The 13,962-nt window shown below is 48.8% G+C and overlaps 1 protein-coding gene across 2 annotated transcripts in view; it reads right to left on the reverse strand.

Moving 5' to 3' along the window:
• Positions 1-13,962, reverse strand: part of LOC143286104 (membrane-bound transcription factor site-1 protease-like) — a 63,164-nt gene that overhangs the window by 15,059 nt on the left and 34,143 nt on the right. For both annotated transcript variants that reach the window (XM_076593691.1, XM_076593692.1), the window contains exons 16-18: positions 11,162-11,347; positions 10,537-10,613; positions 7,106-7,201 (exon numbers count right to left, since the gene is read on the reverse strand). In XM_076593691.1, coding sequence (XP_076449806.1) covers positions 7,106-7,201; positions 10,537-10,613; positions 11,162-11,347 — 359 coding nt within the window. The remainder of the gene's footprint in view (positions 1-7,105; positions 7,202-10,536; positions 10,614-11,161; positions 11,348-13,962) is intronic.

A 13,962-nucleotide genomic window follows, 5' to 3' on the forward strand; every position in this document is an offset into this window, starting at 1 on the left:
TTGTAACTGAGACGGCAGTGTTAGCCGCGACAAAGGAAATCCCCTTGGAACCGTCAGCCCTGGTCATACGGAAATTCCTGAGGTAGAAGTTGATGAAGGGATTCTCAGACGGCCAGAAGGCTGCCTCCAAGACATGCTGCGTTGGCACTGAGTGCTGGAAGGCAGCCGAAGTAGCTATGGCCCGCACTTCGTGTGCCCTGGGATGAAGACAGCTGATATCCCTGTGTGCATGAGAGTAGGCTCTACGGATGACTTGGGAAACCTGGCGGGAAATGGTGCCTGCAGCGATGTCTTTCTTGTAATTCTCATTGAGGGAGATGAGCAGACCCCTCTGAGAAGAACGCCTATGGCGAGACCTATCCCAATAATATTTGAGACACCGAACAGGACAGGTGCCTATCCTCATCATCTTGGGCAAGAATATCAGACAAAGGTCTGACCCTCGGAGAGGGGGAAGGAACCTCAGGGTCTTGGTTCTTAGCCAGAAACTCTGGAAGGAAACGAATAGTGATGGAACCATCTCTGTGGAAGGCCAGATCTTGTGGCATTTCACTAAGCCCGTGCAGCTCACTTCTACGACTGCCTGTGGCCAGCCACAGAAGGAAAGTGGTCTTGAGGGTGAGGATGTCAACAGGAATAGTCCCCAATGGTAGGAAGGGCTGTTTTCGAATGAAATCCAGCACCAGGAACAAGTCCCAGAGGGGCACTCTTCTGGGGTCTCTAGCTTCCTTCAGAGGGGCACCCCTAGCCACCTCTCTGAGCAGGCAATCCACTTCAAAGGCGGAACCACCTAGCTGTTTGCATTGTGGTACAGAAGGCAGACCTGTACCCTCGCACAGAACTAGCAGACAGGATGAACCGAGGAGCAGAGAGCCAGAAAGTTGGCCAGCTGCATGCTCGTAAGGTTCGTAGGGGTAATGCCCTGAGCTGTACACCACCGCAACCATATCTTCCAGCGAAAGTCATACAAAGTCTCCATTCCCTGCCTCCTTGCTCTGGTGACTATGGAGAGGAGGTCAGAGGAGGCAGACCCCTGGGTCAGCACAGCCGACACAGAGGCCGACCGAGGGGTCGAGGACTTCAATGGTGATGCTGACAGTTCCGACCGCACAGCAGCCATGCGTGCTGGTGGAGCAGTTGAGGATTGGAATGCGGAGTGCCCGAGTGAGGCTGCCTCAGCAGATGAGATTTGGTTTCAAGTTCCAGGGGTGGGAACATGTGTCAGGGACTGAAGGTCCGGAAACCAGGTCTGGGCTGGCCATTTCGGCGCAATGAGGATCGGCTGCGGGTGTTCCAATCTGTCTTTCCGTATCACCTTGGACAGAATTGGAAAGGGAGGAAACGCGGAGGCAATCAGACTGCTCCAATCTAGAGAGAGAGCATCCACTGCCCACGCTTCTGGGTCGGCAACCGAAGACACGGAAGTGGGAAGTCTCTTGTTGAACAAGGTCCACCATCGGCCGAAACCACTGTTCCCACACCCCCTGAAGGCTGTCCTTGTCCAGGGTGCACTCTGTGCGCATGACACTCTTGGGCCTGCTAAGAGCATCTGCCAAGAAGTTGGTTTTTCCTGCTCAGTGTCTCGCTGAAAGTGCAATGCCCTTGCTGTGGCACCAAACGGAGGAGAGCCTCAGTCCGCATTGAGAGGTCTGCCGAGTGCGCTCCCCCCATTTGTTCACATAACATGCGACCGTCGTCTTGTCCGTGAACAAGCGGATGGTCTTGCCAGTGGCCTCCCCCATGAAGTGCAGGAGAGTCCTGCGAACTGCCTCCAGTTCCAGAACATTGATGTGGCATAGGCGCTCCTCCGGGGACCAAGTCCCTGCTGCATAGAGTGAGTCCATGTGGGCTCCCCAGCCCAGGGAGGAGGCGTCTGTGAAGAGTGCCACCTGAAGAGTAGGTGGGGCTAAGGGCACCCCCTGTGTCCAAAGGGGGTGATTAACCACTCTGATGTCACCTCGAGGAACCACTCGCCCAGACATATCTGGGTATCCCATGGCTGAGTGCTCTGGGACTGGCGTAACCTCAGTACCCTCTGGAGAGGGCGCTTGAGAACCCTGTCCAGGGGAATGAGAGGTGCCGTGGACTCCATCATGACCAAGAGGGAAGAAAGTGTCTGCGCTGTATCTTGGGAGGAGTGGCGCCAGTGGCTGAGGAGGCCTGCCAGACGGTACCAGTGATCTGGCGCCAGAGAGACTATCATAGACCGCATGTCGAATCTCATCCCTAAGAAGTCGAAGGACTGACATGGGGACAGATCGCATATCTGCTGGTCCATGAGGAAGCCCAGTTGGGAGCAAAGGTCTAGAAGTCTGGCCGTATGACTCAGGCACCGGGCCTGCGACTGGGCCAGGATAAGCAAGTCGTCCAGGTACACACAGAGACAAATGGATTCCGAGCGGACGATGGACACCAATTCCCGCACCACCTTGGTAGACAGGAAAGGGGCAAGGGACAGACCAAATGGGAGGGCCGGGAACTGGATCCCCTTGTCCCTCCACACGAACCTCAGGTACCGACGGGATGCCGAATGGATGAGTATATGAAAATAAGCATCTTCCAGATCGATAGAGGTAGGCCAATCACCTTGTTGGATGGTCTCCCGAATCTGTGCCTGTGTGTCCATCTTGAGTTTGATTTTGGGGAGGAATTTGTTGAGGGGGGACAAGTCCAAAACTGGTCTCCACCCTCCCGAGACCTTTGGAATCACCAACAACCAGCCGTAAAAACCGGGGCCCGGGTCCGAGAGTTGAGATATAGCCCCATGAGGAGTGGGTGCGATATCTCTTTTTCTAGGACGTTCTCCTGCTCCGTTGAGCTGGGCACCTAAGGAGGAAGAGTGGATCTTTAGAGGGGGGAGATCCTCCACCCAAGACAGCATGTACCCCGACTCTAGCACCGACATAATCCCGTCGTTGAGTCCCAGAGCACACCACTGATGTGCATGCCGGGACAAGTTTCCTACTTGGAGGGGCTGAACGACTGGCGGTGCTGAATCGGGGCCCAGTCATTGGGGGTGCTGCCTTCTGGCCTTGGGCATGGCCGGTCGGCTTGGACAGACCTAAGGTGGTTTATTCCTCTGCCACTGATTCGGCACACGCTGCCTTGACAGGCGGCGTGGTATATGGAGGGGCCCTGGTGGCCAGTCTCTTCAATGGCATAGAACCCTGGAGCCCATGAGAGGTGTGGGCCAAATATGAGGCCACCTCCCTGTTTGTCTCTGCCCTGTGGCTGACAAAATGGAGCGGGAACTGGCCGAAGAGGGAGTGCTGCTGTGCTGGGATGGACCGCAGGGCAGCCCTCTCCTCCACAGGAATGTTAGAGAGGCTGAAAATGGCATCACGCCGCGCTAGCACAGTATTGAAGTGAAGGCTGGTAGCTGTGTCTGCAGCTGCCGTGAGACCAGATGCTACCCTATTGCCAAAAGCGTGTAACCTCTGGTCGGTGAAGAGGCCCGGCGGGACAGAGGAAGGAGACCCCTTGTCCTGATTAACTGGACACTGTTCGCACAGGTCATTGGCCCTGTGAAGGAACGTGTCGAAGGTGTACGCCGTGGAAACCTCGAGGGGGCAGCGGCGGGCCAATTTGTCCCACTCTGCTAACGTTTTAAAGGATAGGTTAGCTGAAGTGGGGAAGGTGGTGCGCTGTGAGACCAACATCCTGTCCTGTGCGGAGGGCTCTGCTCCGCTGTAGGCAGGGTGGTCCTGCGTGTACCAGGACCACAACCCTCCCTTGTAGGAATCTTTAAGAAACTTTCCCGGGGAAAAGGCGCCCGGGGCAGAGAGGGACTCCCTGCCTAGAGGAGGGATGGAAGCAGCACCCCTGACAGTGCGGGCTGACTTAATAAGCCATACCTGCACCATTTCTGGCACTCTGAGTTGCCTTGTGGTTCTGGAGTTAGAGTCACATGGCGTAAGGAGGGTCAAAGGTAACAAAGTAGCCTGAGGGACTGCTTCGGCATACGTGGCCCTATTGGGGAGGGTCAGTTCGAGCTCGGCAAAGTCCGGGTTTGGTTCAGGCTGGTCCCTAGGGAGGCACGGGCTCAATCTGTCCCCCCTGGGATGTGGGCGAAGAGTGCTCATCTGCTTGTTCGTCCTCATCCGAAGACAGGGGCTCCCACTCTTGTTCGCAGTCCATCCCCTGCTGGGTGCCATCCCAAGTGGATGTACCCACTGGGGCGTCCTGTGAGCTGTGGTCAGCCCATCGGGATGAGCTGGGACGATCCCGAGCCGGGACCATGGCCGCCACTGTTATGTCCTTGACACCTGAAGCGGGTGGGGAGCGTGTGGACCGTAGGTCCAACCATGCTTGGGATGGTGGGTGCCACACCTTTTCAGAGAGGGCGTCCCTGGATGCAAGAGTGACCCACGAGTGCTGTGTGGGGACAAACACCCACTCATCTCACTGTAGGACCGAGGGCTGGGCAGGTGGGGACTGCCGGCTCCGCCGGGCCGAGTAGGGCCCCTGAGCAGCTGTCGGTCCTGACAAGGAGGCCGTTGTGACCGTGGTGGTCACCTGTGGGTTGACAGAGGCCCGATTTGTGGACAGAGTGGCAATATTGGTCGAGGAACTCGACCTGACCGACAAGAAGTCGATCCCACTTGTCGGGGCTGTGTGTGTCACCCTGTGAGATGTGCTGGGTTGGGTCCGGTGGGGAGCGGACAAGGGGCTGGCCCTTGGTGCTCCCGGCAACCCAGTGTGCATCCTAGATGCGCCCCAGTACGGGTAGAATGGGGGTAACTACCCGTGGGCACCAGCCATACTGTGACCCAAACCCCAAGGGTCACTGGTGCATTGACCTCCATGAAGGGAACAACCTGGCCAAGTCGGAGGGAGGTCAGGTCCGACTTGGGTGTCAGTCCCGCCCGAAGACGAGCGGGCTGACTGCCCGGAACCGCCTGACACGCACGGGCCTCCCCCAGCAGGGGAGACCGGCCGGATAGCGGGAAGACCTGCAGAGCAGGTTGCCACGCGCCCCGAATCCCCTCCCGTGGGGAGACTGGGGTGGCTTGGCCCGGGGTGGGCAAAGTAGAGATCCCCCCCCGGAACCAAATTTTTCTCCCCCCCCAAAAGGAGGTGGGGGAGGGGGGTCGACAGAGAAGGGAGGAGGGGGAACAACAATGGGGCACGTGAGGGCCGTCTCCGAGTGGGGACCCGGGTAATGGCCGGGCGCGGCCTCCCCTCGGGAGTCCGCGCCTAGCTGCGAGTCCCCACAGCACGGAGATGACTTGCCATTCCCCCCTCTCCCTGCCTCGCGCTGGGACACCTCGGGAGGCGACGCTCGTACCTCTTTCCCCCCGGTCCCCTTCATGACCGTTTTACTGGTACGAACGTCGCCTCCGCGATCAGCGTCTAACGACGCATCGCCGCGGTCCGTATCGGGAGGAATCATGAGCTCCGGGCCTGGGAGAGTCTCTTACCGAGTCTCAATCCCAGCATCATGATTCCCTGCCTTCGTGGTATGGCACACGAGGCATGGAACCCGCGCTTAGGCACCCAGCGAAAATCCGACCCCCAACAGAGAAAGGAAAGACAGGATCGACTTAGAGGCAGAAAAAATCGAACGAATCGAGGGTGCCGAGTCGAATCGAGTACACAGAATGTAAGAATACAATAAACACAAGCCGCATGCAACAAAATAAGGCCAAAAGGATACGCTGAACAGCCGAAAAAAGCGTAAGACGAGACAGAGCGTAAACCTGACAAGATGGCGTGGAGAGCCTTGGCCAAAGGAATGATTAAGCGCTTATAGTTTTTAGAGGCGTTTGATTGGCTGAGAGCGGTGGGCCCATCTTTTCACTGTTAGCCGCGCGAAATTTGGCCAAGCAGAGCAAACCAATAGGCCTAGTTTGCATCAGTTTGACATGGTACAGTATATGACACCAAATACCTGTTTCTTTCGTTTTTGTCACAACAGATTTCTCTATGTGAAATTTGGGATGCTATCGCCAGGGAAAGCATGTCGCCACAGTGCGGCACCACCACCATTTTTTTTTTTTTTTTTTTCTTTTTCTGCATGTGAGCTTGTTTCACTATCAGAGTACCCCTTATATCTTTTTCCACCAGAATTTTGCCTGGGACAACTCAGTGGTTGCAATGGGCTCCTTCACATGCCTCAAGTGCTTGCTGCACACGGGACCTCAGTTAATCATCTCTTCCGAATGACTTGTTTCCAGATCACCATGCAAGCCGTCAAAGTTTAGCTGAGGGAGAAAATGTGGGGGCAAGCACTGGATTCTCTCGCTCCCTACACAGACGCGTTACCACTAGGCCATCACTCCACAAACAAACCAAATTAATGCAGAGACATATCAGCAGGGGGAAGTTTCAGTTTCAGTAGCTCAAGGAGGCATCACTGCATTTGGACAAATCCATATACGCTACACCACATCTGCCAAGCAGATGCCTGACCAGCAGCATAACCCAACGCGCTTAGTCTGGCCTTGAGAAAAAAAAAAAGAAGAAAAAAAAGGTGAATAAATAATAGATAAGCTTGCTTATATAAATAAATAAATAAATAATAATTATGATAAAAAAATTAAAAAAGGTAGTAGTAATGATAATAATAATAAAATAATAAATAAATAAATAAATAAGACAACAATGATGATAAATAAGCAAATAAATGTAAAACATGAAGACACACATTCACACATACACCCACACATGCATAACAGATATGCATCAAACATGCAGTTTCACAGATATGAAAGCACAGTCAAATACATATAAACGTACATGAGCTCCAACACACACACACACACACCACACACATTACATAGCAGGGGGAAACAAATGGAAAGAGAGAGAGAGAACACTGAAATGTTTAATGTCATTAACTGAAAAGCTCTGGTGACATACTTGGAGAGAGAGAGAGAAAGAGGGAGACACTGACAATTTTATGGACATTAACTACAAAGTTCTTGTGTCAAGGGGGTGCACATTTTTCAGACAAAAGTGTAAAAAATAAGGATATAACACACCACAAAGACAGACGGATAGGCGCAGAGAGACAGAGAGAGACTGACAGAGAGACATGAGGAAGGAGATGTGACAAAGGGAACAGAGGAGAGGGGGAGGCCATGCAGTGTGTGTGACCACTGACCAGTCCAGAGGGTCGTTCTTCATGCGCAGGTTGTCCCGGGGGAAGTATCCCGGTGGGTAGCGCAGGTTGTGGAACTGGTCCCACAGTACACGCTTGCTGCAACCACCACCACCCATCACCCATCATCAATATAATAAAATTAGTCATCCCCCATCCCCCTTGAAACCACGGGAACTAAGTATATTGAAAAATAAAACACACTACACACAAACTAAACCACCATCACCAATCATCACCACCCCCCACCCCCTTCAAACCACTCAAACAATACAATTCTAAGTACACTGGAAAAAAAAAAAAACAAGAGAGGCAAGGCCTTCAAGACTCACTTGTGATACACTTAAAAAAAAACAACCAAGCTTTTTATGTATTGAGTATAATTTCAAAATGTAATGTTTAAGATGAGAAAGATCAGTTTAAAGCGAATTAAGTCCCCTAGCATTAATTACAGAGTAATTTCCCTTTTTTACTATCAGCACCAAAACGTTTGCAAAATAAATAAAAATTCCATGCTTAGCAAAAGAAGTTCCTGTTTGAACAATAAATGATAATAATGACTCCTCTAGTTGTTGGGTCAGAATAAGAGGTCAAAGTGCCAAGTTTAGAGAATACAAAAAATATAAATACAACAGTAAATGCAGTTTGCATATAATTAGGCTTCTTTTTTAAATTTTTTTGTGCCCATCCCAGAGGTGCAATATTGTTTTAAACAAGATGACTGGAAAGAACTCAATTTTTCCTATTTTTATGCCAAATGTGGTGTCAACTGACAAAGTATTTGCAGAGAAAATGTCAATGTCAAAGTTTACCACGGACACACAGATACATGGACACACACACACACACACAGAGACAACCAAACACCGGGTTAAAACATACTCACTTTGTTTACATAAGTGAGTCAAAAACAACAACAAAAAAACCACACTACACACAAACTAAACCACTCCCACCCATCATCAACCAGTCATCACATCCCCCACCCCCACCCCTCTTCAAACCACTGGAAAAATTCTACACATATCGAAAAAAAGAAAACATACCACATACAAACTAAACCACCACCACCTATCATCATCAATCAGAAATGATGCCCCGTCCCCACCCCCCTTCCACTACATGTACTGGAACAGTTCTTGCTGCAACAACAGCCACTACCAATGACACCATTTTCAATCAGTCATTACCACACCTCCTCCTCCAACCACTGGAACAATTCTAAGTATATTAAAACACACACTCACACACACACACACACACACACAGCCAACTCTGCTCCTCCCTCCACACAAACACCACACTCACACTATACCACCACCACCACCACCAAATCAACAGCTCTGAATGCTTTCTTTCTTGTGTCTTCTACGTGCATGTGTTTGTTTCTGTGTTTAACACTATGTGGTGGGTGAATGCAAGAAAATAAATATACAAATATGTGTGGGTTAATAACTGCAACTGAGAAAGAGAGAGAGAGAGTGTGTGTGGGCATGCGTGCGGGTTGTGTGTGTGTGTGTGTGTGTGTGTGTGTGTGTGTGTGTGTGTGTGTAGGTATATGACTATGTGTACATGTCTGTGTTATTCAACTTATTGTGTGTTAAGCATAAGTGAGTGAATGTCCAAACTTATACTCAATAAAATTATGAGATTCATGCATGCGTCCATGCAAACACATCGTGGGCACAGGCACACACAGAGGTGCGTTAGCGAACTGCTTTTTTTTTTTTTGCATGCCTGCATGTATTTTCTAGAGATAGTTCCCATTTGTAAGATCATGTATTCATCTACTTAGTTATACAATGCATAATGCACCCTTCCACTGAACGGTGACAGAGGGGAAGTTTAAAGCCTTACACAACACACCCACCCACTTAACATTCACCAACCACTGACAGCACTGTACACAGACTATCACAGTTAAACATGCAGCGCACCTCATCATCATCAACTTAAGTGGACAGATGATGTGCACTGAGCGATCCCAGATGGCAAAACTCGAGTGAGAGTTAACACACACACACACACAAAGTTCCCTAAAGGAAGAATAAACACTGTTCTTGCTGTCACGATTACATACTTTATACAATTACTTCATTCCAGCAGTTTCATATATTATGTTATTATTCCATTCCATCGATTTCATTGCTTTTCATTTTACGCTCATGACTTGATGGTAGTTCTGACATTTGTTGCGCTGTCTCTGAGAGTATCACTTTCTGCACCTCCTTCCCTTCCACCTCCACACTCTCAGCTGTGCAGCAATACCTTATTATTGGGTCGGTGTTGTTGTTTTTTTTTTGTCATTTCTTTACCTGCCCAACGTATTTCTGTTCTACTACTTTTCAGCATTTTTCTAGATTGACAGGGAACTAATCTCTAGATGCTGTTGCTTTTTATTACGTATCTTTGTCTCACTGCTGTTATGAGTGTTATTGTCTCCGACTCTCAATTGTCCAGAACATGATTACAATGTAAAAACAAATATATTTTAAACAACAAGAACATAATAAAACCACTTAAGAATCTTCTTCTTCTTCTTCTGCGTTCACTCGTATGCACACGAGTGGGCTTTTACGTGTATGACCGTTTTTACCCCGCCATGTAGGCAGCCATACTCCGTTTTCGTGGGTGTGCATGCTGGGTATGTTCTTGTTTCCATAACCCACCGAACCCTGACATGGATTACAGGATCTTTAACGTGCGTATTTGATCTTCTGCTTGCATATACACAGGAAGGGGGTTCAGGCACTAGCAGGTCTGCACATGTTGACCTGGGAGATCGTAAAAATCTCCACCCTATACCCACCAGGCGCCGTCACTGTGATTCGAACCCGGGACCCTCAGATTGACAGTCCAATGCTTTAACCACTCGGCTATTGCGCCCGTCACTTAAGAATAAATGTCTTATTTCCATGTGTCTTTGAAAAAAAAAAAAAAATTATCACTATCATTCATATATAATTATACACAAAGTTCTCACTGCAATTGGGGCTTGGGTCTCCTTCTTCTTTGAAGGACAAGAAATCAGGTCACAAGTCAAAATTCCAGTGGACTGGGTATAGTGAAAATCCTGGTTCATGCAGGACTCAAACTTGAATCCCTTGCTTTCATGTCAGGCACACTGGACCATCCTCCACCTATCGATGTTATATTTCTACACAATTTGTAATGAAGACAGCCCCTCACCACCACCCCTCACCCTTCCAACCATTGGAACAATTCCAAGTACATTAAAAACAACGCATTCTGCTCTGCTCCTGCCTCCACACACACACACAAAATACAACTGCACACACACACACACACACACACACACACGGAACACAATACACACAACACGCACATTACACATACATACATGTATACAAACACACACACACACACATACAAACACTAACTCACAGACAAGACACACCACACACACGTCTTACTTTCTAGGGGGAGTGGGAATGATCCTGACACGGATGGGCAGAGTGACAGTGGACTGCCGGGGCTCCTTCTCTTCCTCCTGTTACAATACACAGTGCACACACTGAGGTCCTCATTCGCACTCACACACACACACACGCGCGCGCACGCTCACGCACACACACATACAAATGCACATTCACATACAAACACATAAGCACACACACGTATGCAACAACAAAATCAACACACACATACACACACACAGAGACAGACAAACAAACAGAGAAATACAGAGAGAAAGATAAGAGAGAGAGACAGAGAGAGAGAGAGAGAATGAGACAAGAGCCAGAGAGAAAGAGACAAAGACTCTAAAGAGAGATTAAGAGATAGAGACAGAGAGACAGAGACAGAAAAAGAGAATGAAGACAATTTTATGCAGAACACTGCATCGCCTCCTCCAACAACACCCCCCACCCCCACCCCACCCCGCACCCCCAATCCCCAAACAATCCCCTCCCTAATCACCTCTCTCACCCTTTCAAAACAAAACCAAAAAAAAACCACAACAGATCTTAATCGAAAATGTAGCCACACTACACACTTCTATACTGACCAGAAACGTAACACAAACCAATCCCAACTCACCCCTTCAGGCGGTGACTCAATGGTGAGGGTGACCTGCCCCTTGGCTACGCCCTCCCAGGAGGCCGCGGCCTTGGCGGCCGTAATGGAGATGGCCAGGTAGCCTGACCATGGCCACAGGTGGGTGGACGATGAGAACGCCACCTCCACGTAGCCCCCAAACTCTGGGATGTACGGCTCCCAGCGCGGCTGCAAACAACCAACACTGGTCTGATGTTTCAGTTTGAGGTTTCTCAAGGAGGCCTCACTGCGTTCAGACAAATCCATCCCCGCCAGACCACATCTGCTAGGCAGATGCCTGACAGCAGCATAACCCAGCATGCTTGTCAGGCCTTGAGTGCATGCTTATGCATTTGTGTACCTATCAGTATGGATTTCGTTTTACATAATTTTGCCAGCCGAGGACAGCACTCTCGATGCCATGAGTTCTTTTTCAGTGCGCCATGTGCGTCTCATCTGAAAAACTAGGCGCTCAGTTTGATTTTCTAGTCAAACTTGGGAGAAAGGGTGAGAACGGATTTCAATCCCACATCCTCACAGACTCTGTATTGGCAGCTAAGCGTCTTCACCATTCTGCCATATTCATTCAAAGAGGGATAAGTATGAGTCAAGTTTAACACCCTGTTGGCTTTTCCTGTCATGTTTCAGTTGTTGTTTTTCTCTTGCCATGTCTGCTCTCAATCAGGCAGGCTCCCAATGCAGCTGGAAACTACAGGATGAGTGCCAAACAAAACTGAGTTTTACAACCTTTCAGTTTTTACTTTATTTCTGAACTGCATTCATCTCATTATGTGTGGGTTTTCCAGTGTTTAACTGCTTTTAATCCATGCTTTGCTGGCAGTTATACTCATGATTTGTTTTGTTGTTGTTGTGGTGGTTGTTGTTGCTGCGTCATCTGCACCGTTTCAGTGGCATTGCTCCCACGCTGTTCTTTCTGAGGACTCCATATACAGCCATATCTAGGTTTGTCTGTCGCAGCATCAGCAGTCTACAATGAACCATCGATGTTAGGACGCCAGGAGGTCACACACCAAAAGAGACACTGTACTGTTGCTGAGTCACTTTGGTGGTGCTCAGTAGTGCCTGTTCTGATTTAACGTACTCAGGACACCACTTCTTAAACCCCCCATTGACAACAATCACTACTTAGTCATGGAGACAGACCAAATGTACGCCCCCGCCCAGGCCCCCCCCACCCCCAGATGATGATGATGACAATGCTGCTACAGAGGTCCACTTTAGGTTTGGGACTAAGTGACAAGGCTATACTCTACGCATCCTTTCATAACGATATTGGTAATCTTGGCACTGACCAGGCTTGAGTGATAAAGACACTTGTAGTGTCGGTCAGGAAATATGAGCAATACACACAAAGACGCATCCGTGAAATGGACAATACTCGGTGTAACGATACTGCGTGGTCCCAGTCTTCACGTTTAAGCCCATAGCACAATAAACTTTGGTAGGAGCTGGCTGCAGGCCAAAAAAAAACCTCCTCTGCTGGGGATCAAACCCGCACCCTCCCAGCTGTATGTCCGTGAAGATAACCACTTTGCCAGAGCAAATTACTAATAACTAACTATTTAGAAAAAAATAATTTGGCAAGTAAGTCTTGACCCTGACAGGCCTTCTGGAGGCAATGTGTGTGTTGGAAGTGCCCCAGACAAGAAGCATCAGTGCAGCCCTGAGCTGTACAGAGGAGCAACCTCTGACAGTGAGCAAAGGTTACTGGTCTGTGGTTTCAGGAAGACAACACTCTACCATGGTGGCCCCAAAGATGCTAATCAGGACGACTCATTTCCGAGGTATGTGGGCCAAACTACTGTGGAAGCAGCTTGCACTGTTCTTAGGGCCATGGACTATACAGTACACATGTACTGATCTTCATAAGAATCAGCAGAGAACAGACCTTTATTCCCCCACCCCTCCTGGTCCCCACCCCAAACCGAGAACGGTTGCCCACAAGTAAAAATTGTCATGCCAGTAAAGAAGGGAATATGGGAGTTGCTGCCCTGAAACACAAGGAGAGGAGAAGAGGCCATTGTCAATACAAGCTTCATAATCTTTTTTAAAAATATATATTATATATATATAAATATCTCTCTCTGTGTCTCTCTCCATATATATATATATATATATATATATATATATATATATATATATATATATATGTGTGTGTGTGTGTGTGTGTGTGTGTGTGTGTGTGTGTGTATTCATACTTCACATTTTTTTGTAAGAAGCTTTACACACACACACACACACATACATAAAATAAAGCTGGTATATATATATATATTGAAACAGGGTTCTGTAAAGCAAGTCATTTTGACACAGAGCACTTTCACTCATTGCTGTGACCTTGGTTGTTGACTTCTAAACTCAGATTTTTTTTTTTTAATATGTGTACCTGGCCATAACCAACAACTTTACCAAATTAGAAGTTAGACAGACACATATGCATACACACTGACACATTTACACACACGCAAACTCTCTCTCACACACACACACACACAAGTTCTGTCGATCTTTTACACTTTCTCTGCTTTTGTGACCTTAACTCACTCAGTACGGCCAGTCCTCTCTTCTCCTCTACACAGACCCCTAGGATGTCCAGTGGGTGTCTGAATGACCCAACCTTTAGCTTCCATCGTCAGAATTGTGGTATTCTTTATCAACATTCACCTCTTCAATATAATAGCCTTCCACTTGCAATATTTTGATGAAATGCTGTTAACGTCGTCTCTTTCGCCGTTCGTGTGGAGAGAGTTAAGGTTTGACCCCTTATCTTGAGGGATTTTGCT

This window comes from Babylonia areolata, chromosome 9 (genome assembly GCF_041734735.1).
Source record: "Babylonia areolata isolate BAREFJ2019XMU chromosome 9, ASM4173473v1, whole genome shotgun sequence".
In the NCBI taxonomy this organism is placed as follows: domain Eukaryota; kingdom Metazoa; phylum Mollusca; class Gastropoda; order Neogastropoda; family Buccinidae; genus Babylonia; species Babylonia areolata.